The following is a 25,852-nucleotide window of genomic DNA, read 5'->3' as shown; positions in this document are numbered from 1 at the left end:
AGTATGTCAAATAGCATTCTCTATAAAGGGATTACATAATACACAATACACGGTACAAAAACTATCCATTTCATATCATATCATATATCATATATCTATCTTTCTTTCTTTCTCTCTATCTATCTGGCAAAAATACTGAACATTTTTATGCTGATTGTCACACATTTGAAAGTACTTGAAGTCATCAATTATACTTTTGTGATGAGTAAATGGTTCTCTTATTCATTTGTATTTGTTCTATATGTACATACCTTTTATATGCTTATATTTTTCTATGTGCTCCTTGTAGCTTTTACAATTTTATTGTGATTTCAACTGATTTCCATATAAATAAACAATGTTGCTATTCAATTTCCAGTAGCGTTTTTGCCCATGCCTAGACAGATTCAGTACAAGCATTACAAATCAAATGCTGATTATACTAAATGCTGAATTAATATCAACTCACATGCTCTGGCCTATTAGTTCCATGCAAATAAATTCTGATGCACAGACAAAGCTTTCCCCTGCACCATGATTCCTGAATCCATTTCGGTGGAATATCAATTCCACATGTCCCATTCCTTTGGGTAGAGCTTTGCACAAGCGCAAGGGAACCTTCAAGTCACTCAAGCATCTTATGCATTGCATCCCTCTGCAGGCTAATCCAGAATCACTGGATATCATTCCACCTCATACACAGGAATAGGAGAGTCTTATTCTATGAGGGGAAAATGCTAAAGCACATGCAAAGATATTCTCTGTAATGCATAGCACTGTGCACTTACCTGTGAGAAATTATGTATTATGACCAGTTTCTTTTCTGGAGATGCCAAATAATGATCACATTTCCAAAGGATAGGTAACAATGAAGAAAGGTAATTTTATAGAAAACTACTTTATTTCAGTTCCCAAACAATTGGAACCACTTTTAGTTTTCATTAAAACAAGCACATTTAAATAAAAAATGTCTCCCTAGACCAATTATCTTTTCATTGCAGGGTGATAAATGCTGTGACAGAAGCTAAGCCAGGTGAGGTGTCTTCATGCCCAATTAGCATGCTTTCTTTTCAAGTAATTCTGGTAAAGATGATCATGTAATTGACTGGGACTGGCTTCAGTACTTCCTGCAACATGTTGCTCCTGCTTAATTACTACTGGAGCTAGAAACAAATGATTGTTTTCTAATCTGAATAACTGAGCAGATTTCTTGACAAGTGAGGCAAAGGCCAGCAAGGAAAAGAAAAAGTTCAGCTGTCGTCATCCTCATCCAAAGGGCAATGTTTACGGCAGAGGTGTCAAACTGGTGGCCTGCAGGCTGGATGTATCACATGCAGGCCACGCCCATCCCGGCTCCACAAAGGCAAAAAAAAAAAAAAAAAAAAGTCATGATACATAACGTCACATGAGGTGATACAGTTTGACACCCATGGTCTACGGCATTACCAAGGATGGAGATAATCTATCTGGTCTCCTTGAACAGAGAGGAAACTATGATTGCTTGACTTTAAGGTGCCATTACCAATACACATATTAAACTAGGTGGAGGTGAAAAGAGGACTGTAAGATTGTGGAAATGTATTGTAACGTAATGCCATTTATGTTTGCACAAAGCTTGTAACGTTCCTACTTTTATTATTTTTAGGCACTTTGTTATCTAATCATGTGGCAGAGAATCAAATGCTTTCAAGTAATCAATCCAAGCTACATTCAGTTTTGTCTTCCTCTTGCAATTTTCCAAAATAATTTTGTCAGTTAGGAGCTGATTTTTTGTTCCTCTGCTATTTGGACAGTTTCATTTCTGCTCAGATGGAAAGAGCTTGTTTTCAACTAGTTGCTGTTGGACTGCATCATCTAAAACGCCATTTAGTAATGTGAAAGTGGTTGGTAAGCATGTAATCCGCTTTTTGTTGGATCTTTCATTATCACTTAGGTTTTGCCATGTGATGTGAACCAATCTTCAATTACACCCACTTGCATTCTGTTACTAAATTGCTTGGCAACAAGTGGGTATTAACCAAGCACATGTTTCAACCAAAAACCATGCAATTTATTTACATCTAGTGCTGACCAATTCTTGATCGTCCTAGTCCTTTGCTCAACCATTTTTTATATTACAAGTTCTTTATTTCAGCTTCCTTTTTATTTTTATCTAGCTCCTTTATTCAAGCCGCATTCTTGTATTTCTTTGTATTTCCAAGGACTTCACTGTTTCTTCTTTGTCAGATACTGACTGATTCAATGCTGTCTCTCTATTGATTGGTAAATATGTTTCTGTTTGAGATTCTGTTTGAAGTTTGAGATTATTCCTCTTGTGTAATTTAAGTTTGTATCTGTTGATCTTCTTGACTTTAGCTGTTTTTGCTACTTTATTATTTCTAGTACTTCCTTGTTCATAGGTGATATTTCTTGATCAGATAGTCTTTGGACTTCTTGCTCTTCAGCTTCTTTTATTTCATCTATTCTAGCTTGCTTGCAACTGATCTTAGCATGCTGATTTATTGTCCAATCTGATCTTCCATTTTGGTGGTGCACTGTCTGGTTTATTTTCTTGTTTCTTGATTTTGCATCTAAGTTACCTAATTAAAACTGCAGCCATGCTATACATTAGTTGGGTTGTTTCTTGCAGCGAGCTTATATTTAATATTACAGTATTGGCATCTTTTAAAATTTGTACAAGATGTTTCTTTGTGACAAGTTTCAAAGAACCTTATTCTGTAATTTTGTGCTTTTCTAAATGCTTAGTTAGTGCAGTTGTCACCAGATACCCATTTGGTAGACATCTAACATTTAGCATTGCCCTTGTTGACCCAGGAACTAACTGATTTGGTATAATTTTTTGTAAATTATATCTCACCATATTGTTTATGGGAGAGACACTCTGATAAAAACTGTCTGGTATGGTTGAACCTCTGGCATAGCTCTCATCTTCTTCAGAACACATAACCCATAACCTCATAAAAGTAGTGCCTTGTTGGGAGACAATAATTTCTTTCATCCTTGAGAGAGTTTGAATTATTTGGAATTGATTGGACCTATGCTTTCCTGCTGTTTCAAATAATGTATATAAACATTCCTTTTAATTTTACAATGCATACAGAAAATTTGAGTCACTTTTCATTATGGACTTGATGTTTGGCATTAATAAAAGTGTTTGATCCAACTATACCAGACTTTTTAATTTTAACTTTTTAACACGCCCACCCCACATACAAATGCACACAAATATATACAAACTGAATGCCTTTTTTTTTTTACAGTTAACGATGATCAAAAATGACTCCCCTCAAAACCCAAATAAACCCAGGAACATCAATAAAGTAATACTTGGTAATGTTTTCACTGCAGCTATGCTCTGTTTTGCTACCATGCTGAGAATTGAATAACATTCAACCCACCCATTCTGTAAAGATATTAGCATAAGAGGAGCAAACTATAACTCTTACAATGCTCCTGATGTAAAGCATTATAGGAAATATTGCATCGTTTCAATTTCCAGATACTCATGGTCAAATCGGCTCAGCTAAAGGGGTTAGAATATCAAATCTACAGAAGTGAGGGTTAGAAAGCATTATGCTTACATTATTTTTCTCTCAAAACTGGAAAATAAAGTATTTTTAAAAACTGCTGATTTGTAATGGAATTTTGCAGCCCCTACTTTCCCTTTTTTTTCAGACTTATGTATTTTTTTTTCTAATATTTCGAATACGGTCCTCAACTTAGGACCATAATTAAGCTAACAGTTTCCACTGTAAGTAGTGTGGTTGTTAAGCAGGTCACCACACAATTCTGACTGATTTTACAACCATCTTGCAAAGGACGTTATGCAAAGGCAGTAGTCATAATGCGAACACCATGAGTGTTGTGCAAATTCATTGTTTAGGATGGGCCGTTTTTTTCCAGAAACCAAAAGTAAACATAAGTTTACAGCAAAAATGTAAATTACAATCAAATGAGCACGGGACATTGCAAATGGCCGTAATTGCAGCCTGGTTGCCGAGCACCAAAAAATGCAGTCATGTGAACACAGAAGAGAGGACAGCCATTCTGAGAGGACATACATCAGAACTTTGAATCTGGGTTGTAAGTCGTTTTATTGGTGTCCACCATAACTTCAAACATCACTAAGTAACCAGTTATAAGTTGAGTACTGCCTGTATACTAATTTAGTCATCAAAGGAAAAAACCCTGTTTTACCCATTTACAATCTACACAGTCAATACATTCTACAGAAAGTTGATATATTACCTTTTGTTCAACAGATAATTTTCCAGCTTGATAAGTAATCATTTTTTTAGAGATAAAGAAAACAAACCTGTGCTTCTTAAGCCAATAATTGATCATCTGCCTTCAAGCCTATACTTCAATTTTAGGCATCCCTATCGGTGGTGGGATTCAAATTTTTTTACTACTGGTTCTGTGGGCGTGGCTTGGTGGACGTGGCATTGCTTGGTGGGAGTGGCAGGGGAAGGTTACTGCAAAATCCCATCCCCTCCCCACCCTGCTAACCTACTTTTCAGCTCCATTCTCCTTTGCAGGGCAACAAAAGAAGACCCAGCCAATCAGCTGGGACTCAGCAGGTAGACAATAGATGGGGGAAGGGCCAGTCAGAGGTGGTATTGGCTGGTTATCTGAACTACTCAAAATTTCTGCTACCGGTTTTCCGAACTACTCAAAATTTCCGCTACCAGTTCTCTAGAACTGGTTAGAACCTGCTGAATTCCACCTCTGATCCCTATCTTGAGATCAAGCAATTCATTAAATATACCCTCCATATGTTTTCCTTTACAACAGCTTCAGAACATATATATTGATTCATTAAGTTTGATTTTTCATTTCCCCCAAGTTTAGGAATTGGACATCTTGAATCCAATCTTCCGAGAAAGATATAGGGTTTCCTCTTTTAGACAAAAAGACCTCCAAAGTCTCATTCAGCTCTGTTATTCTGTGACACCTGTATAAAGTATCTATAATTCTTTGAATTTAAAAGTTGTTTGTTCAATTAATATCAAGATAGATATTCAAAGATTTTTTTATTAAGGTAATTAAACCTTTGACCAATGTATGAGACTTCTATTTATTACCAAAAATATGAATGCATGGTAACTCTGATATCTTAAAATTAATCTTGACAGTAATATAAGGCTTTTTCAGAATTGGCTTCTGTAAAGCATTGGATGTTATCAAGATCATTCCATTTGAAAAGAGTTTTAAGATATATTCTACTCCATTAATACCATTAATTTCATTGTCCATAAGCACCAAATATTGGTTATTAATAGAAATAATGATAGTGAGAAGAAACATCCTTGCTTTGAACCTCTTCTTGATATTTCACCTGTTTAAGTCATTAATACTGAGTTTTGCATCGAATAATAGGGCCATATTATATATCCCTAATAACTTCTCACATGTGGCTATTAAATTAAATCAAAGTTATTGAATGTGGAGTGACACAGGTGCAGCACCCATCACCAACTCTTTAAAACAACCGCGTCTTTTCCCTGGAACTTGCTGTGTAATCCCAGGAAAAACCTCGGCTGCTTTAAGGAGTTGCTAAAAGGTGCAGCATGAGGGTTCTCATGCTCCAAAGTAGATTTGCCTTACTGATCCAAAGCAATTTACAACCCTGCTTTATATATACTTAAATAACAAGTTTTTAGAAGTGTTTGGTTGTGCAATTTTTATTGATGTGTATTTGGACACATGCTATTTTAGCTACTTAGCTATTAATTTTGTATAAATTTTAATCTGTATTCAATAATAAGATTGAGATATAAGATAGAGGATATTTTCTGGATTTAAGAAGCATAATAATTTCAGTTTTCTTCCATGCTTTGGGAATTCAAAAGTCATTTTCTAAACCATGCAGACATGGGCAAAAAGTCTGGATTTTTACTGAACTAGAAATGGGTGATTACTGTCCAAAAAGAAGAGAAATAAGAATTCTTCAGATTTCTTGGGTAATTTTACCATGATTGGCTAGGGAATTCAAACGTGCCAATTTTGTGAAACCCTGGCCTCCAGGAGCATAGAGTACCCTTGGCAGTTTTTTTCAGATGTACAGTAAGATGTACAGTAAGTAAGTACACCAAACTTCATTGCAGGAAATACGACTTTCAGCAACAGAGTGGTCAATGTCTGGAATACTCTACCTGACTCTGTGGTTTCTTCCCCAAACCCTAAAAACTTTAACCTTAGACTTTCTACTATTGACCTCACCCCTTTCCTAGGAGGTCTGTAGGGGGCGTGCATAAGTGCACCAACGTGCCTACTGTCCCTGTCCTATTGTTTCTTTTATTTTTCTTATATGTATCCATGTATTCATAACTATGTATATACTTATACCTATTATCTTGTAAGCAATTGACAAATCAAAATAAAAAAATAAAAAAATAAAACTTGCCAATTCTTCAAGCTGAGAAAGAATGACCAGATCAAAACTACCCAGCTGACTTTCATGCCTAAAGCAGGATTAGAACACATACTTTCCCAATTCTAAACCAACCTTTGGATTTCTTTCTAGACCATAAGCCCACCCAATCATATTCTCAGATTTATAACACTAGATAAAATTATACATATCAATTTCATGTAGATAATTTTTGGCATCCTTTAATCCTTTTTTATGAAAATACATACTTTTATACAAAGAAAATATTTTTGCTTAGCCTATTTTCTGTTAATCCATTCCTTGTTACTAGGACTTAAAATATATAATGTATACTCTCTCATGTTTTTTTTTTTTTACTATAAAATGAATTTGGTGATGATGCATTTATTATTTATATGTTTATAACTACTGCTTTAATTTAAGTGTTTTCTCTAAACAATCATGTTATTATAAAAGCTCCCCAGGAAAACTAAGCTTTGACATCCAACATTTTAAAATAAATAAACATGTCATAAATATTTCAGACAGCATTTCATAAATTTATACCCTTATTTAATAATAATTTAATCACACAAAAAGCATTCTGCTGGAGCAGATCAACAGCCCATCTAATTTAGTTTAATGTAATTTTAATTTAAAAAAAAGAAATTATTGTTAGTAATTTGCTTAGAAGAATACTAAAAAGATGTACAAAGTACATACATGTACACCATCACATGATTTCTTTTCAAGATCTAGAACTTCATCTAGAATCCAGAAAAGGAAGATTGAAGGCATGAAATAAGAAAAAGCAAAGATAGCAGCTTATACCAATACCATGCACCAGTCTTCTTCAAACAAAGCTCAATTTAAGTCCACATGTGCTAATTAGAGATTAGAGACTTTATGCAAACTAAGCTCTCTGATCTAGAGATTATTTTGCTAGCCAACATACTGTTGGCTGTTTTCCACCAAACAGAAGACATATGGAATAGTTTTCACACACACAAGATCAATATTCAGAGACATGGGTAACATATCCTAAGCTGTAATAAAGAGAAGATTTGCTTAAATGCCAGTAACAATTTGTTCCCTATTATGGGCCCTAGCACCACTGGTGAGAACTACAGTAACTACAGTTCTTTTAATTGCAAATACTATAAATTTATACATTAAATGCTACTTTTAAATGGATCGTTTGGGTGTCAATTTGAACCTTGTATCAATCTGATAACCTGCTTCAGAAGGCTTGGTGGTTTCCAAATTGACTACCAGATGCTAGACTTAAGGTGCCCTTGTGTTTCTTAGTTACCCAGGAGGTAAATTATTCCTCTTGGACTCCTCTTACCCTAAAACCCAGGGTAAAGGGAGAAAAAGATGGTGGTGGCTGCAAATATTATCTGAAGACTATACCTGTATATCGATCCTGGCATTCCTGGTTGGGTGGGGCAGAGTCAGTGATAAAGAGATCCCTTACACCTAGATGCTTATAACCTCCTCATTTGTTGTACAGTACAGTATTATAAAACACCAACAACTATAGTCATAGATTATGGTTTAAATCAAGAAATCAGTTCCATAGGCAGATCTAATACTAGGGAAGATAGGTAATTATAAGCAGGGCAATCTGGTAAGCTCTTAAGGAGCTGACACACTAGACAAAGTAGTAAATTTTTAAAATTATTGGTTTAAACTCCCACCTCAGATAGTGGGCAAAAAAGTTGATTTTTGTATACAGTCTAGGAGTGATAGCTCTTGATATCTTCATCCAGTGTAAGCTCTGGTTTGCTACATAGTGCTGAATAAAATTTTAAAAATTGATAATTTATATCTTGTGAAATTTTATATATTTCATCTCTTTTAATTCAAATCATTGCCCTATCTTTTTCTATTTTTCTTTAAACAATTAGCCAAAATCTTACCAGGTCTTTTCCTGCCAATCATCTCTGTTGAAAACATGTTAACATGAATTCTGTCATGTGGTAAAATACCCGGATTTTATGTATTCCCTATAGAATGGTATAAAGCATCTAGAAATCTTTTGGTGCCAAAACTTAGTCAATTGTATGATAGATATGTGATAAATGTTATCAGAGAAATATTATCAATATTTCATCAAGTAATATTGCAATTGAACCAGAATCAGGTAAAGATGACACTTAATGTGCTCATTATTGTCCAATCTCACGATGGGAGTCATTAAACCTCACCCTTTGAGGAAAGATGAATGCTCTCAAAATGAAAATTATTCCCACCGATTAATTTGTATTCTGAGAACAATTCGTGTTCAAATATCTGGATCCCTCCCACCTGAAAATATACTCTTTGTTCATAATATTTTAATGGGGTTCTTTGATCCCAAGAATAAGCTTTACAGAAAAAGCATTCATCAATTAACAAAGGAGAATTCAATTTTTTGAATTTGGAGTTACAGAATATTAGAATATCAGTTATAAAGCTATGAAATGTAATATCTAATAAAAACAGATTCAATCTTTTTTCATATGCTCAATTGACTATGATAAATCCTAAATTCCTATGCTAAATCAATATCCCTGTTTCCATCCAATATTTCCATATTGCCATCTTTTTTCACAATTTTTAATATTGGATTTCCAACATTATCCAACATTAAAAAATTGGAAAAAAAGATGGTAATATGGGAAATTTGGATAGAAGCAGGGATATTGATTCTGGAGTCAGTTATAGACAATATAAATTTTAACGTATACTGTGTTAACAGATAAATATAGCCTCATATATGCAACTCATCTGCAATATTCATAGCTAAAACATTGGTTAACAACAATATTTGGACCAACAACATTTTCAGTTTCTGAAACACCTGAGGTTAACCAAACATATTTTTGAAGGATACCATTTGTTTCTATAGGTATTTGTTATCAATAAAATAATTTGATATGCGGATGTTAAAGAGATGAGTGGAATACAGAATTAGAGGTTCCTATATTGCTAAGATTGACATAAGCCTGATTCAGAATCAGGCTTGTCATCTTTTCTATCCAGCTCTACGGAGTGGAGAGTTGATCTCTGACAGAAAAGCAGTTGAAGAGACTAGAAGTATTTGAAATGTGGATTTACGGGCGGCTCTTACGTATAAGTTGGGTTAACAAAATCAGAAATGATGAGGTGATAAGCCACCTGGGAAAGACAAGATAAATAATCAAAACCATAAAAAATGAAAGTTAGAATATTTTGGACATGAGATGCCACACCCAGAAAAATATGCCATACTTCACTTAATCCTCCAAGGAAACATTGAAGCCAAACAAGGTCCAGGCAGAAGAAGAACATAATGGCTTCAAAATCTAAGGGACTGGTTTGGAAAAATTCAACAGCACTTTATTGTGTGGCTGTTGATAAAAATAGGATCACCAACGTCCGATGACCGATGCGGCACAAGAAGAAGATACTGCTTTGACTAATAATGCCAGTGGATCTTAAACTATGATTTATACAATCATTATGATTAAGTATTGGACTCATTACATCTGTATAGAACAGGATTGTCTAGGACAGCCGTCAACCTTTGGGGCACCAGGGACTAGTTCCGTGGAGAGAGGTTTTTCCATGGACTGGAGAGGACGTGATTTTGCATGCTGCCTGCATCCCGTGGATGGGACTTTGCCTGTTTGAGCAGCCTAGTGCCAGTCTATGGACTTGGGGTTGGGGACCCCTGGTCTAGGACAGAATTTTGTTGTAAATGTAATAAGGACCATGCTTTTCTAAAATGTATGTTTTTCAAATGTCCTATACTTATCAAGGACATGACTTAGTGACTGAACAACAAACGTAGATTAAGTATGTGTGACTGTGTGACCAATGTTAAAATCTTCAGAGGATAATATTCTTCTGAAAACATATAATGGAATTTTACAACTGGACAATACAGATGGATTCTATGCAGCCTTATCATAGCTAAAAGATTGATACTACAGCATTGAAAGATAAATATACACTATGGCTCCATTTACTCAACTGATTAAAGATTTGATTACTCTTGCTACTTAGGAGCAATTGTCTATCATCATAGACTTTGCATGGATAATGAAATATTAGCCTCATTGATAGAAAACCCAAGAGGTTAAAAACGTGTTACATACCAGTTACTATATATATAAAATTATATAAGATATGTTATTCTATACATAACTATATATTGCATATATGTTATTCTCTATATATCTATGTATAGAATATTTTGATAGCAGTTACCAATTAATAAAGGAGGGGTCAATTTACCAAGCCTGGCCTACAGAATATCAACAAGTTTACTTATTATAAAGTATTGTTGGAAGCCAACAATCAATGTTAACTTTCTGGTTTTTGCAAATTTTATACAGAGAGAGAGGGGGGGGAGGGAGGGAGGGACACACACACACACACACACACACACGTGTTTGCATTAGATAAATGGAACTCATCAAATTTGCAGATGACACCAAGCTGGCAGAAATAGCCAACATTCCAGAAGGATCTTGAGAGATTTGAACATTGGGCCTATCTAACAAAATGAAATTCAATGGTGAAAAATGTAAGGTTCTACACAGGGGTGGGATTCAATTTTTTTAACAACTGGTTCTGTGGGCATGGTTTAGTTGGCAGGCGTGGCTTGGTGGTCATGTGACTGGCTGGGTGTGGCCAACTCCACATCACTCACATCGAGGCACGCATCTCCTCGCCTGGCCTCTTATGACTGTGGGGATACTGCAACAGTTGTAAGTGTGAAAAACTGTCACAAGTCACTTTTTTCAGTGCCATTGTAACTTTGAATGGTCACTCCACACAAGCAAAATATCAGCAAAGGAAGGAAAAAGAATCTCCAGAGAACTTCCTGAGATAGGAAGTCTAGTCCTGCCAAGAATGTAATAAGGGTCAACGGAGAGTCAGTTTCTGTAAGCAACACCAGAATGTTTCCTTCCTGCCTTCCTTATAGGATTAGGCCAGTAATTTCTTCTAACAACCGGTTCTCTGAACTGCTTAAAATGTAAACAACTGGTTCTAGCGAATAGGTGCGAACCTGTAGAATCCCATCCCTGGTTCTACATTTAGGCAAGAAAAATTAAAACGCACAGGTACAATATAGGTGGTATCTCACTCAATAGTAATAACTGTGAGAGGGATCTTGGAGTCCTAGTGGACAATCATTTAAATATGAGCCTGCAATGTGCTGCAGCTGCTAAAAAAAGCCAACACAGTTCTAGGCTGCATTAATAGAGGGACACTATCAATATCACATGAAGTGTTAATACCACTTTATAATGCCTTGGTAAGGCCACACTTGGAATACTGCATTCAGTTTTGGTCGCCAAGATGTAAAAAAGATATGGAGACTCTAGAAAGAGGGGAGAGAAGAGCAACGAAGATGATTAGGAGACTGGAGGCTAAAAGATACAAAAAACAGTTGCTGGAATTGGATATGTCTAGTTTAATTAAAAGAAGGACTAGGGATGACATGATAGCAGTGTTCCGATATATCAGGGGTTGCCACAAAGAAGAGGGAGTCAAACTATTCTCCAAAGCACCTGAGGGCAGGACAAGAAACAATGGATGGAAACTAATCAAAGAGAGAAGCAACACAGAACTAAGAAGAAATTTCCTGACAGTTAGAACAATTAATCAGTGGAACAACTTGCCTCCAGAAATTGTGAATGCTCCAACACTGGAAGTTTTTAAGAAGAGATTGGACAAGCATTTGTCTGAAATAGTATAGGTATAGGCAGACCTCCAAGGTCCCTTTCAACTCAATTCTTCTCTCCTCTCCTCTCCTCTCCTCTCCTCTCCTCTCCTACTCCATTCCATTCTACTCTATTTCATTCTCTCTTTCTCTCATACACACATGTATTTGTTGTACAATTGTAATTTTTGTACAATTACAAAAGTATTGACATATTCTATATTTTTAATCTTTTGTTATAGTTTTTTTTACTTAACTTTAACTGCTTAAGTGTTTTTATTATGCATACATCTTTCTGTTCTGTTCCCTTTTTCTGTTTTTTAGAAGTAATAAAAAATTATTTTAAAAAGGAGAAGCTAGTAGATAGATTAGGAGGCAATGAGTGAATATTGCTGAGCCTCAAAGTCCAGTGCTTACAGAAGAATAGACTGATTGTCATAGTTTGATCTAGAACTCATAATACTGGCCAGCAAGTCTTTTCAGGGACAGCCATCTTGATCAAATGGTAATTGAAAGGTCAGGATGCTCTTTCCAATGTCTTCTGAAGGAGTCCCCAAACTAGAATCTTCAAGTTAATAGTCAACAATGGAGAAGGCATTTCTAGTGATTGTCAGAAAGCACAGTAACCATACTGTCTTCTATCTCTGTGATTTTTAGTCTACCAAATATAGAGAGACAAATAATGAGAATTTATTTGACCCTCAGATGTTTAAATACTCACCCTTCACCCACCTACCCCCCCTGCCACATTAATGAGATTTAGGAGGCAGCCCAACCCCATTAGACTCTAGGCAGTGTATAATATTAAAAGGCAGTAAAGCTGTAAAAACCCAGAACATGCATGTCTAGAAAAGATCCTCTATCAATTTAGTAAGGATGACTTTATATTGGGACCAGAGGGAGCAATATATTATTAAAGCTCATCCAAACAGAAGCCCACGGCATTCTCTCCATAAGCCAAACAATACCAAATTGTTACTAATCCTCTCTCTAGGACTATTTACACCTGCCATTTGCCTCAGTAAAACTTATATAGAATATCTCAATGGTTTACAGTTGTATAGTATTGGCTTTCTTTCTATTGTTCTTAATAGCATCAAACTTGCTACCTAAGGTTGTCACATCACTATAACTCACGAAGAGCTGCTTATGACTCTACTTCCATAGGGGAAAATAGCAAGAGCTGCAATAGCATTTTCTATTTTACTGCATATGTTTAAGTATTAGTATTAGAAGAAAAAGTCTATTGATTTGTAATTTGTCCTATACAAATGTGTATTCGTGAGCCGTAGTGGTTAGAATCAATTCTGCAGCTACTTCTGCTGATCGCCGGTTGCCAGAAATTCAGCAGTCCTATTCTCACCGGCTCAAGATTTATTCAGCCTTCCATCCTTCTGACATCAGTAAAATGAGGACCCAGATTGTTTGGGGGTAATATGCTGACTCTGTAAACCGTTTAGAGAGGGCTGTAAAGCATTGTGAAGCAGTATATAAGTCTAACGCTATTGCTAAGTGTTATTACTATTCTGTGAATGGGCTTTATAATTTGAGAGACCAAATTGGATTCCAACTGGAGGTTTCAATGAAGTTAAATCTAGGGTTAGATTCTTTCTCTAGGTTCAAATCCTAAATCCACAACAACTATTACATGATTTTAATTAGGAGAAAGTATCTGGTAGGACAGGGGTGGAGCTAGTAATTTCTGGAGCTATAGAGATGATTATATAAAGGCCTGTTTGTGCCTGGGGCCTCATAGTGGACTTGGCTGAACAAAGAGGAAAGTAGCCAGTAAACATTCTGGTTAGGTTTTGCTTTACAAAAAGGAAGATGACAGATGAAAAATATTCACATTAAAAATGTAACTACATTTTTACCCGAATAAATTAAAACAAATATTAAAATCTTAGCACACATGGGGAGGGTGGAATTGGGGAAGGTGGGATCTGTGGTTACTCGATCAACCATTTCCACTGTATGGTTCCTCCACTGGGGCCCCAGGCCAATTGGCAGAGTGAGGTCTTAGACCCTTACGAAAGGATAGGATAACCTCACATTGGGAGGGGGGATGAGATGTTCCAGAGGGCAGGAGCAACAGCAGAGAAGGCCCTCCTCCTGGACCCCACCAGATGGAATTATGAGGCTGATGGGACATGCAGCATGCCACCTCTGCCGGCACAAGTAGGCTAATTAACGAGCCAATCCCAGTGGGTTGAGATGGTCCTTGGGGGAACCTGGACCCATGCCATGAAGGTTTTAAAGGGGATCACCAACATCTTGAACTGCATCCAGAGGCAACTGGTAACCAATGTAGCTCGTGGAGAAGGTGTTACAGGGGTCATTTGGGGGGGCAAAACTGCCTGTACCACCGCAGTCTGCACCAGCTGTAGCCTCCGAAAGCTCTTCAAGGGTAGCCCCATTTAGAGTGCATTACAATAGTCCAACTGTGAGATGACCAGAGACTGAGCGCAGGGAGTCCTGATCCAGGAGAGGTTGCAAATGGCACACAACACAAATCACCTAATGGCACAGAGAAAGCCACAGCTAACTCTGGAATCAATAACGAAGTGTAGACACTTGCATCTTTATGAAAATAAAGGTAGGCTAGTCACTTGCATCATAAAACAAGGAACCACAACTTAAAAACTTTTCAACCAAATAAATCCATTTCCTGAACAGGTCATATCTTTCTCTCAGTTAGCAACTCAAGATATAGACCAAAAAGACATTGAGAAAATACAGTACTTTGGGCAAAAGTAACTAGGACGCCGAGTTTTGAACTCCTTCTTCAGTGCAGAAACAAGGGGATTCCTCTTAAAGTATTCTATTTATGTGTGAAGCTTTTGACCCAGGACTTGGCAAAGCTATTAAAACAGATCTGGCCAGACCTGCAAAGACAAATATCTAGATCAGAGCAGGATTATGAACAACTGTACTAAAAGCGATGGAGTGGGAAATAGAAGGCACTGACTTATTGATCAGACAAATTGGTAAGTCAGGTTCCAGTAGTAGTGCCATTCAATGCTACATGCATCATAAGTCTTCTCAGTGTCAAGAGTTTTGTATACACCATTTATGATATCTCACCCTGTTGTCCAGTCTAAAGCCATTAAAATCCAGATTTAATATATCAAACACCTGACAAGGAGGATAAGAAGTGATGACATCACCACCTATGAAACATAGAGTGAGACTAAAAGCCCAAGTAGTTTGGTTCTAAGTCAATTCAAGTGCTGCCATGGTTCATTTTCTAGGTTGTTTTCATAGTCGCTTTTTATATGCTCATTTTAATTTTGTTTTCTGTATAAAATAGCACTTCACTGTTACATAAATGCTAATGTGGACATTCAAGAGAAGCAAGAACACTATGCAAACATATCTTTTGTAGCAGAATGTAAAATACATAAACTAATAAGGATAGTTGAGATAAGCAAGTAATAATTAATTGCCTATTAGTTATGAATTAAATTCTTATAATTCCCTCCGTGACTCAAAGAAACACATTTCACAAGAAAGCTCATTAGTTCCTATTGCATTTCAAAGCTGATTTTAATTTAGATAGAAGGTCAGAACACAATGTGTATGCAAGTTTATAATTTGTTCTGCTATATGGATTAGTTTTTCGATAAGTAGATCTAGGATGAAAGGGATATATGTGGCTATTCATTTATGTTTGCCTTGGAAGAGAAAGGATCACAATTCAGTGTTACAGCTAACATTGGCTAAAAAGGCTGAGTGATCCCTGGCGTGTCCTCTGCAGAAAGAGTAGGAACAAAATCCTAAATACAGCTCTCAATTAATCAGTCAATCGATCAACCAATCCAGTATTCCAATTTATTTTGATCAAAGATCAGAAACAAAGTAACATTTGCATCCCAATAAGGTAAAAATAGTCCAGAGACTTATCTGACTGCTTTATTCAAAGTTGCAAATTAACATAGATCACACTGAGTGCACCTATTTTCTATGTTTTTAAACCTCTTTACTCCTTAAGCACATTTTAGATATTTGTTACTTAATAAGTCATGCTACAGTCAATTGATTCTTTATTATTAATATTGTCTTGAAAGGTTATCTTTCTACTACCGGTAAATGCAAACCATATAATGGATGCCTTCTTGTTTTCAATATGGTATTATTTTTATTGTCTCCCATCTTAAATTAATAAGCTTAATCATCATAAAGACTAATGATTTCATAAAGAACCAGCCACTTCAGTTTCTTGTGCTCAGTAAGTATTTTGTGACTGTTGAACTGAAATAAGCATAAATAAGTTGACTAACAAATACTATGCAATCCTGGAAAGACAATTTTCAGGTATTATTATTTTCTTTGAATTTATTCTATTAAAATTGTTGTTGACAAATCACATTGCTTGTCATTTTCTAAAACTTTTTCCTAAACCGTTAACTTAAAAATGCCCAAGAGGTAAGCCCTGATCCATATTAAAAAGGGGGCAGTATTGATATGGTAACATTCTGCTATGGGATGTCTCTATTCAGTCCTGTAAAACGTCACTGAGCCTTCAACAAGGCCAAGCCTTGAAAAAACTCACTTAACTTGGCTAATAACAGAGTTCGTCTACAGCGCAGGATATCAGGAGGAAAAGGGGTGTGGCTGTCAAAAAAAGTCAAGTTGGTGTCTCTTCCTTTTTATTCATAAAAAGGAACATGTACCTCCATCACCATTACTAGCCCTGAACACCTCAACTTTCTCAAGTTTGCCTGTTGTGGAGGGCAAGACCAAAAGACATAAACTTTGACTGGTGTGATGGCTTATTTTTTGGTTGGATATTATAATTTGATTATCATAGGATTGCCTATTTGATCTTAAGTTAAGCAACTTTAAGAATCCATTCATAAATCACTATTCAAAAACTTGGATTATTAATTACAGTTTGTCACAGCCAGATGTTCAGGCAGGATTTGGCATTTCTGTCCACTTATCAAGTCCTTCCAACTGTGCTACTCCACTCACTCACATACACAAGTAAATGTGGTTTAGTGAGTTTATTAATGTTCCCCAGCACTTCCCTTCACCAAGACTCAGAACTGTCCCAATTAAGTCCAGCCACATGTTAGCCAAGATTAGTCCATAAAGCAATGGCCCAATAGTCCATAAAGCAATTGAAAGTTGCTCAAATAACTCCACTAAACAAAGTTAAATCCACCAGGCAAAACTTAAATCCACACATGAGAGCTCACTTGGCAAGAAAAGTTCAGTCTTCAAGGCATAATTCCAAACACGGTGTCAATCTAGAGTGAAGTAGGAATCACGACGATCAAACAATAGCTAGAAAACCAATACATTTTTCCAGCAACACCTCCCTCTGTCTGCTGTCATAAATAGCCAGCTTTCCAGTGCATCCCATCAAGATGAGTGGGGCCTTCTCCTCATGAGTAGTCTGGCTCACTTCTGTTGCCCTTGCCTTTTCTCTGCTCTGTGTGTTTTCGAATCATGAGCAGAAGGCAGTTCCTCCTCCATTCAGAGCCATTAACCAACTCAGTTCCTGTTGTGCCAGGAATGGGCTCATTCTCCCTTGATCTGAGAAGGAATCCGGGGAGTCATCCAAGAGAGACATCACACAAACAGACCTGAGGTAGGCAGATGTGGATGTTTGATTATCTTAAAAGGTATCTTCGCAGGATGTAAGCTGTTCCAAGCAAAGCTGCCTTTTGCAATTGACTCATGGTGAATTTGTAAAAGCTGATGGTGTTCAAGTGGTGCTCCAGTCATTTTGGGATTGCACCCAAGATGCAATTGGTACTACCTTTGTTTTCTTTTGCCACAGCCATTCTATTTTTATTTGCAGGTCTTTGTATTTTGTTATCTTCTCCAGTTCTTTTTCTTCTACTCTGCTGTCTCCAGGTACTACCACATCCAATATCCAGACATTTTGTTTTTCTTATCAATAGTTGTCAAGTCTGGGATGTTATGAAGCAGATGCCTATCTGTTAATTATTATCATTATCTATTAAATTTATATGCTACCCATCTCTCTATAGAGAAACTCTTACAGTTCATAAGTTTATCATATGAATAGATAAGAAATTAACTGAATAATAGAAATATTGCAGAAAATGGATATAGCTTAGTTTCTCATTTTCAACAATAGTTCCAGTAGCTGATTGGCTGAGGAAACTATGGGCTACTAAGTGGTTGTGGTGGTGCGGAACCTGGAACAATATTGGATTTTATAAAACTCTATTGCCTTTTTAGCTCCTTGGCTCTTGCGTGTGAATCACGTTGAAAACAATTAGTAATCAGCAAAATGACCTTTACCACCAATCCAGGCATATGGGGGACACTGATCTGGATCTTTGTTTATTGAGAGAGAGGGGGAGAGAAACACAGAGAGAAAGTATGTTCAAATAAGCAATTAATTTACTATTTTTTCCAGGAAATGAGAGAAAAGACATATGATATAAAGTTCAATATTCTCTCTGGAATTCAACCCTAAAACTTTGAATTATCCTCGTAGCCAGAATACAGTAGATGGCACGGTAGTTCAATTCAAGTGGGCAGAGCAGCTTTTTAAACATGCAGTATTTGCTTTTTTGCGGTATCCTGTGAATCAGAATTTTGATGGGAACAATTAATTCACTTTTCCTACTGAAAACTAGAATCTTTAATCATTTAAAGGCATTTAAGGTATGAATAGGCAATATTAATTTGACCCCTTGCTGTTTCATCTCTTTTAAAGCAGCCAACATAATATCCATGTAGGCAGATAACAACTCACACAGAAAGCATGCAAAATTACTGCTCCGTGCCGCCGATCTTCATTTGTAAAGATGTCATTAGGGAATTCACGGAGAGCTGAGAAGGAAAAAGAAAAGAAAATCAAAACATTAGAAATAGTTGAATTGTAGTAAAGATATGTTAATTAAACAAGCAAAGTAGTTTTATAGTCTGGCAATCATTGTATGTTCCTCTATTATAGAAACTGTCCTACATTGCATGTTATTACCAAGCTACTTCATTTTACATCTTAGTGTAAATATGTATAATGAAATTTGATGTTATAATAACCAGGCTTGAAAGATCTATCAAATTCTTAAAACAATAAAATTATACTTACAATACTGGTCATAATTTAGAAGCACTTTGAAAAATTTATAATCTCTACAGATTCATTGCTGATTTTAGCAGTTTGGAGCAATTCCCAAACAGGTGGATTTACTTATTTCAAAATCTGTACTAACAGAGGATATATTAACTGGGAAACAGTGATGGCAATTGTACAGTGAATGGGGCTAAATTTATTATTTTCTCACTATCACTGCATATAGTACTAATTGTGGGAAAATAATAGAACACTTTATTGCCCAAGTGTAAAGACACACAAGGAATTTGTCTCTGGTGCAAAAGTTCTCAGTGTACATGCAAAGCAACAGAGTAACAATAATCATAATCATAATAATATCAATAATGGGATAATAAAGAAGATCGGAAGGATAATAATAATAATAATAATAATAATAATAATAATAATAATAATAATAATACAACCATATAACATGGGTAAATATATTTAGAAATAAGACAATACTGTGAGAATTAGGTGTTCAGCAGAGTGGATAGCACGAGGGAAAAACCTATCCCTGTGTCTAGTTATTTTGGCATGCAATGGTGCCCTATGGGGAGGAGTTGAAACCGTTTATGTCCAGGATGTGAGGGGTGTGTAGATATTTTCTCAGCCCTCCTTCTGACCCATGCAATATACAGGTCTTCAATGGAGGGCAGGCTGGTTGCAATTGTTTTTTTCTGCAGTCCTACTACCGTATTTCTCCAACAATATGGCCTCCCCGAATAGGAAGTCCCAGCATGTTTTATAGGCATAAAATGAAATTAAGCCCCTCCCCCCAAATTAAGGTCTATATTAAACATGCGAAATGGGGGGAAACGGTGGGGGGCTTGCTGTTAGGAGTGCCCCACGGGCAGCCATGCCTTGCTACCAACCTCCCTACTGTCACCAAGTACTTTTGCTGCACACCCGGATAGGGTGCTGTCTGCGTTGATCTCAGCGTTGGTGGGGCACTTCGTATCGGGAGACCTTCCGCCACCGTTGTCTTCCCTTCTCCCCGTGCTGCTGCGGCTTTTGGAGCAACACCACGGCGTTTGGCGCAGCCACGCAGCATTTGGCGCAGCCACGCACAGCCAGCTAGGGCTCCTCCCTGCAACCGGAGCCTGGTGGAGACACTCAGCTTCAGGCGCTCCTCTCACTGCCTTCCCGGCCATTGTTTGAAGGCAAAGCCCATTCTTTTAAAAACGACGCCCTACTACCAGTACGACAAAGCCTCCCCTGCCTGAGAGGGCAGCCCAACCCCACGTGGGGAGGTGAATCTCCTGGGGCCGCAGCGCAGGATTGGCCCACCCCAGGAGAAGCACCCAGCCACCATCCCTGCCTGGCGCTGGGCAGAGCGTGAAGAGCTTTGCCTGGGGTGCCCAGAACAGCTGACAGGCGGGCCCTCCTGCCCGGCGGTGGAGCTCTGGCCAAGGCAGCGAGCACCTCCCTGCCGGGCCCTCCGCTCATCCCACCAGGGCTGTGCTGGAGCCGGGTGGGCTGGGCAGAGCCAGAAAAGCGAGCCACGGGTGCGCGTCCACCTGCCGGGCTGACCCGGGAGAGCTGCCGAGGCAGTGATAGCGCCCACCTGTCTGTGGACAGGGAGGCGAGGCGATGGCAACGCTGCTTCCCTGGCCGGAGGGTCCAGCGGAGAGAGCCCAAAACCGCCTGTCCTTTCCACCCCTGGCCCAGCCCTTCCCCGTCCCTAGGCATCTCCAAATGTGCCGGCAGCTCCAAACGCTGCAGCGGCACGTGCATCAGGCAGAGGCTCGGCTCAGAGAATGCGGGACAGGCTGTCGCCTTGCCTCCCTGTCCACGGATGGGTGGGCGCTATCACTGCCTCCGGTGGCCTCTCCCGGTGGCCCCTTCTGGGTCAGGCTGGAGGGACTTGGGAAGCCAAGCTCGGGTTATCCCGGCTCTTTCGCTTGGCAGGCGGGTGCGCACCCGCGGCTCGCTTTCCCGGCTCTGCCCAGCCTGCCCAGCTCCAGTGCGGCCCTGGCGGAGGGTCCAGCGGAGGGCCCAGCGGGGAGGCGCTCACTGCCTTGGCCAGAGCTCCACCGCCGGGCAGGAGGGCCCACCTGTCAGCTGTGCTGGGCACCCTCTTTGCGCTGTGCCCAGCACCAGGCAGGGATGGCGGCTGGGTGCTTCTCCCGGGGTGGGCCGATCCTGTGCTGCGGCCCGGGAGATTCGTCTCCCCACATGTGGTTGGGCTGCCCTCTCATACCGGTAGTAGGGCATCATTTTTAAAAGAATGGGCTTTGCCTCGAACAATGCCAGAGAAGGCAGTGACAGGAGCGCCTGAAGCTGAGTGTCTCAGCCGGGCTCCGGTTGCAAGGGAGGAGCCCTAGCTGGCCATGCGCGTGGCTGCGCCAAATGCTGCGACGTTGCTCCAAACGCCGCGGCAACACAAGGAGAAGGGAAAGCAACGGTGGCGGAAGGTCTCCCGATAGGAAGTGTCCCACCAACGCTGAGGTCAACATCCAAGCTGTCGCCGTCCACCCACCCGAGGATGCAAGGGGGGGAATTAAGTCACCCCCAAAAAGACGGCCTAGCCATTTTTTCGGGGGTCCAAAAAAAAAATAAGGCCCAGCCTTATTTTGTGAGAAACACGGTATCTGTTGGATTCTATACCTGACCTTTTTGGTTTCTATACCAAACCAGACAGTTATAGAAGTACAAATGACAGATTCAATAATTCCTCTGTAGAATTGTATGAACAGCTCCTGGGGCAGGCTGAACTTCCTGAGTTGATGGAAGAACATTTGTGCCTTTTTTGTTGTGCCTTTTTAAAGATGGTTCTAATGTTAAGAGTCCATTTCAAGTCCTGGGAGATTATGGACCCAAAACTTTGCAGGATTCTAGAATAGAAAGGCTCCTCCTAAAATTCATAATCTCATCTATAGTTTTAACCATGTTCAGCTCCAGGTTGTTCCAGCTGCACCATAGGCCAGTTGTTCAACCTCCCACCTATATGCAGACACATCACTGTCTAGAATGAGACCAATGATTGTTGTACCATCTGCAAACTTCAGTACTTTAATCCCTAGAGATGCAGTCATTGGAGATGCAGTCATCTGTTTGTGATAGGAAATACCATGTAATGTAGGTTTCTTATTAATGGCACATTTGCTGCTGGACTACTATGTTTAGACAGTGATTAAGATTTTAAGAATATAAGGAAAAACATGCTTGTTTAAAGGAAAAACCAGCTGAATCAGTTCCCACAATGGCAAACTAGCTGTATATTTGGAAACCAATAGATAAAATTTGAGCCCAATCATATTGGAGCACTGTTGTTCCTCAGCAACTAACATTCATAGACATTTTCTCATCAGGAATGCAACTTAATGAAGCTCCCAGTCTGAACTGGTCCCGAGAAGACATTCTCCACCTTTGATATCTTGAATGTGAAGACCTAGGTCAACCTCTTCTTTTGTCCAGTGCTATCTATTGCTGAAAAATGTGTAATTTCTATTAAATGTTCCCTTCAAAGCAAAAACGTCTAAGCGCATGCAATAGAAATAAATTGATCAAGGGATTGAGGCTTTTGGAATATTTTTCAATATCATTTTCCAGTTTCTTACTTTTAGACAAAGCTTTCATCTCTCAAATAGCAAGCAGAGAACCTTGCAAAGTGGTGCATGGATATGCATATTGGAGAGGAAGCAGAGATGCTTTTGATCCCAGGATAAATAGTCTTTGATCACAAGGGTGTTTTGATCTAGAACTAGCCATCTTTTAACTCAGAAACAAAGCACCTTGCTACACAGGGTCAAAAATCCCCAGCTAACATTTACTGTTTCCAATGGCAAACATGAACAGTTTTCTAGAAAGTTTACAAGGCAAACATAAATGTGTTTCTTCTCAGTATCTGAGAAATACACTCATCTTGGTGATATTTAGGTATTTTCACTCTAACATATTCAAATGCAGAATTCTGACAGATGTGGTGGAAAAACAGGTCTGTTAAGGAAGAATGAGCACCTTGGGAGGAAACTTGAAGGTTGCTTCCAGTCTGTAGGCCACAAATGGCCTGCTGGTTCATTTTTCATAGCCTACATATGCTTGATACATTCATACTATTTCCAACAGTAGGCATGAGCTTGCTTTCTTACTTCTCAGTACTTTATTCACAGCCTTCCATCCAAGAGTTTGAGGTTTTTCATGGAAATGGGTGTGGATAGGTGAACTGAAGTTGTGAACACCAAGCAGGCAGGCAGGCAGGCAGGCAGGCAGGTGAGTAAGTAGGCAGGCAGGTATCACTTTTTTCCTCTCCCTGGATTTGTCTTTCTCTGTCAAGCTAGACACAGTGAAATGAAGCCACTATTCGGCTACTTGGGTTGCAACATAACCCAAGGACTGGGTTACTTGTGGTATGTTCCCAAGTAGGGTTATTGGTGAAGGAGAATGGAAACATTGAGCAATAAGTTCCACTTTTGGTTCCCCCATACAGATGTCATTGAGATTTGGGAGGTGGGAGGGAATAAAGCTATCATGTGAAAAAGTTCTATTCTCCCCAAAAGAAAGGGGAGAAAAACCAAGCAAACAATAAGAAACTAGCAGCACCATCCTAAAAGGCCTTTCCACACTAAGGGAGAAGTGGCCTGGAAGCTTCTACTAATGAAAGGACCATGGTGTAGTTCGGGTGCTTTTGGGGGGAGTGGGGTGGGCAGGTTATTCCAGTTTGTTCTAGAAGTTAAGGTACCAGGCTAGAAAGCAGGAGACCGTGAGTTCAACTCTCACCTTAGCCATGAAAGCAGCTGGATGATTTTGAGCCAGGCTCATTCTCAGCCCAACCCACATGACTGGTTGTTGTTGTGGGGAAAATGGGGAGGGGGGAAGGTGTATTGCAGGGGTCCCCAACCACCGGGCCCTGGACCGGTACCGGTCCATGGAACATTTTCTACCGGGCCACCGGTTTGCTGGGCACCGCCATCTTGTTTTGATGAGAAAGTGCTTCCGGGTGAGCTTTTCCGGTTGGAAAGCGGTGTTTGGGTCCTGAAGGAACCCTCACGCCTTAGTTTCATCGAAGGGGGGGGCCGAGCGAAACTAAGGCGCGAGGATTCTTTCAGCACCCAAGGCAAGGCGAGCCGAGCGACCATCCCGAAGCCGTCCCGAAGCGAAGCCCATTGACAAAGGTACAAAGCAGTTGAAGGTGGCGGGGAGAAGCGGGGACGGCTGGCTGGCGGTCGCTCGGCTCGCCTTGCCTTGTCATGCGTGCTGATGCGGTACCGGCCACGGATCATTTTGTGATGCCGGTACCGGGCCATGGCACAAAAAAGGTTGGGGACCACTGGTGTATTGGATATATTTACCACCTTATATTATTGGTAAAAATAATAAAGATGGGATACAAATAAACAAATAAATAAATCCTGAAAGACAAATTTTGGAAGGAGCTTCTCTGGGGCTAAGAAGGCAGAAGCAATGAGTTGCAACAACCTTGTCAAATTGGGGGGGGGGGAATGGGAAGCACTTTTGCCTCCAACAGCAAAAGGCATAGAAATTTGATTGGAGGCAGGAATTAAGCGTGCCTTCCTATCAACATTTTAGTATATGGCAGGTCAAGAAACAGCCCCTGCAGGGATCCCAAGAATGCTGTTTATTGTAATAATCTAGGCCAGTGGCCCCCAACCTTTTGGGCACCAAGAACCAGTTCCGTGGAGAGAGGTTTTTCTGTGGACCGGAAGGGATATGTTTTTACATGCTGCCTGCATTCCACGGATGGGGCATTGCTTGTTTGCACAGACTGGCTGCTGGCATCCCTTGGCACCGGTCCATAGACCAGGGATAGGGGACCCCTGATCTAGACTAACAGAATCTTGAAAGTCTGCCTAAATTTCTTTGTCCCATTTAATACTAAACAATATCAAGGTGAGGTTACTTAGGATTTCTTTCTCAGCCTTCCGTCTTTCTCAGTTCTGTGTATTATTTTTCTGCCGGTCCCCTCTTGCTGTTCAGTCTTTCCCTGGCACCAAGCCAGCTCTAAATCTGCTTATACTTCCTTGGAAACAGCTTCCCTCAGAATGATGGTCCATCTGCAGCAGATAGCTTTGGTTCTCTAATGGTGCTGAGCTAAAATGCCCCACATCTTTTGCCTCTTCCTAGACTGGCTGGGGTTGATGGAGTTGCAATTTAGCAATATCTGTACAGCTTCAGATTATAGATCAGAATATAATGATTAAAAATGATTTTGAACTTATGCATGAAAAATATTCAGCATTACAATAAAATAGTTTTCATGATGCCCCTCTTACAATTTGAGTTAAGATTCCTGCCCTAATTTGTGCCAGACAAACAAGCAAAGGGGACATCCCACTTCCTCCACCAGCAGAGACTGAGGAGGGCTGTATCTATCATTGCTGTGCATGTGAGAAATAAGGCTGAGAAATAACTCCTTTACTGGTGGAGCTCTTTATAGATTATTCATGACTGCGCAGCCATTCTAGAGCGCTCCTATGGGAGGTGAAGATATACTTAAACATTTTGTGGCAGGTCCTGCTTATTGGGGCTCATAATTATTTATAGATGTACCATGAGTTTTCTCATTCTTTCAGATAGCTGCAGCCTTCTGGTGATAGTGAGTTCCATAAAATCATGTGAAGAAAGAATTTTTTAAAGTCTGTTATTATTACATTTATAATGTTATGAGTGAGGGAAAAGATGTTTTATCTACTGTTTTTGTACCATTTTTAATTCTGGAAATTATTATAATGCTGTTGAGACTCAAAACACTTAT

The 25,852-nt window shown here is 39.2% G+C and overlaps 1 protein-coding gene across 3 annotated transcripts in view; it reads right to left on the bottom strand.

Annotated features, from left to right (window-relative positions):
• SLC24A3 (solute carrier family 24 member 3) overlaps nt 1-25,852 on the bottom strand; it is a 183,567-nt gene that overhangs the window by 48,855 nt on the left and 108,860 nt on the right. For all 3 annotated transcript variants that reach the window (XM_026672544.2, XM_087961079.1, XM_087961080.1), the window contains exon 3: nt 18,790-18,866. In XM_026672544.2, the coding sequence (XP_026528329.2) occupies nt 18,790-18,866 (77 nt within the window). The remainder of the gene's footprint in view (nt 1-18,789; nt 18,867-25,852) is intronic.

Source organism: Notechis scutatus, chromosome 3 (genome assembly GCF_049901735.1).
Source record: "Notechis scutatus isolate UNSWTSFEM ecotype Mainland chromosome 3, rNotScu1.2, whole genome shotgun sequence".
Classification (NCBI taxonomy): domain Eukaryota; kingdom Metazoa; phylum Chordata; class Lepidosauria; order Squamata; family Elapidae; genus Notechis; species Notechis scutatus.
The sequence above is the reverse complement of the archived record's forward strand: the minus strand, read 5'-3'. Positions and strand labels throughout refer to the sequence as shown.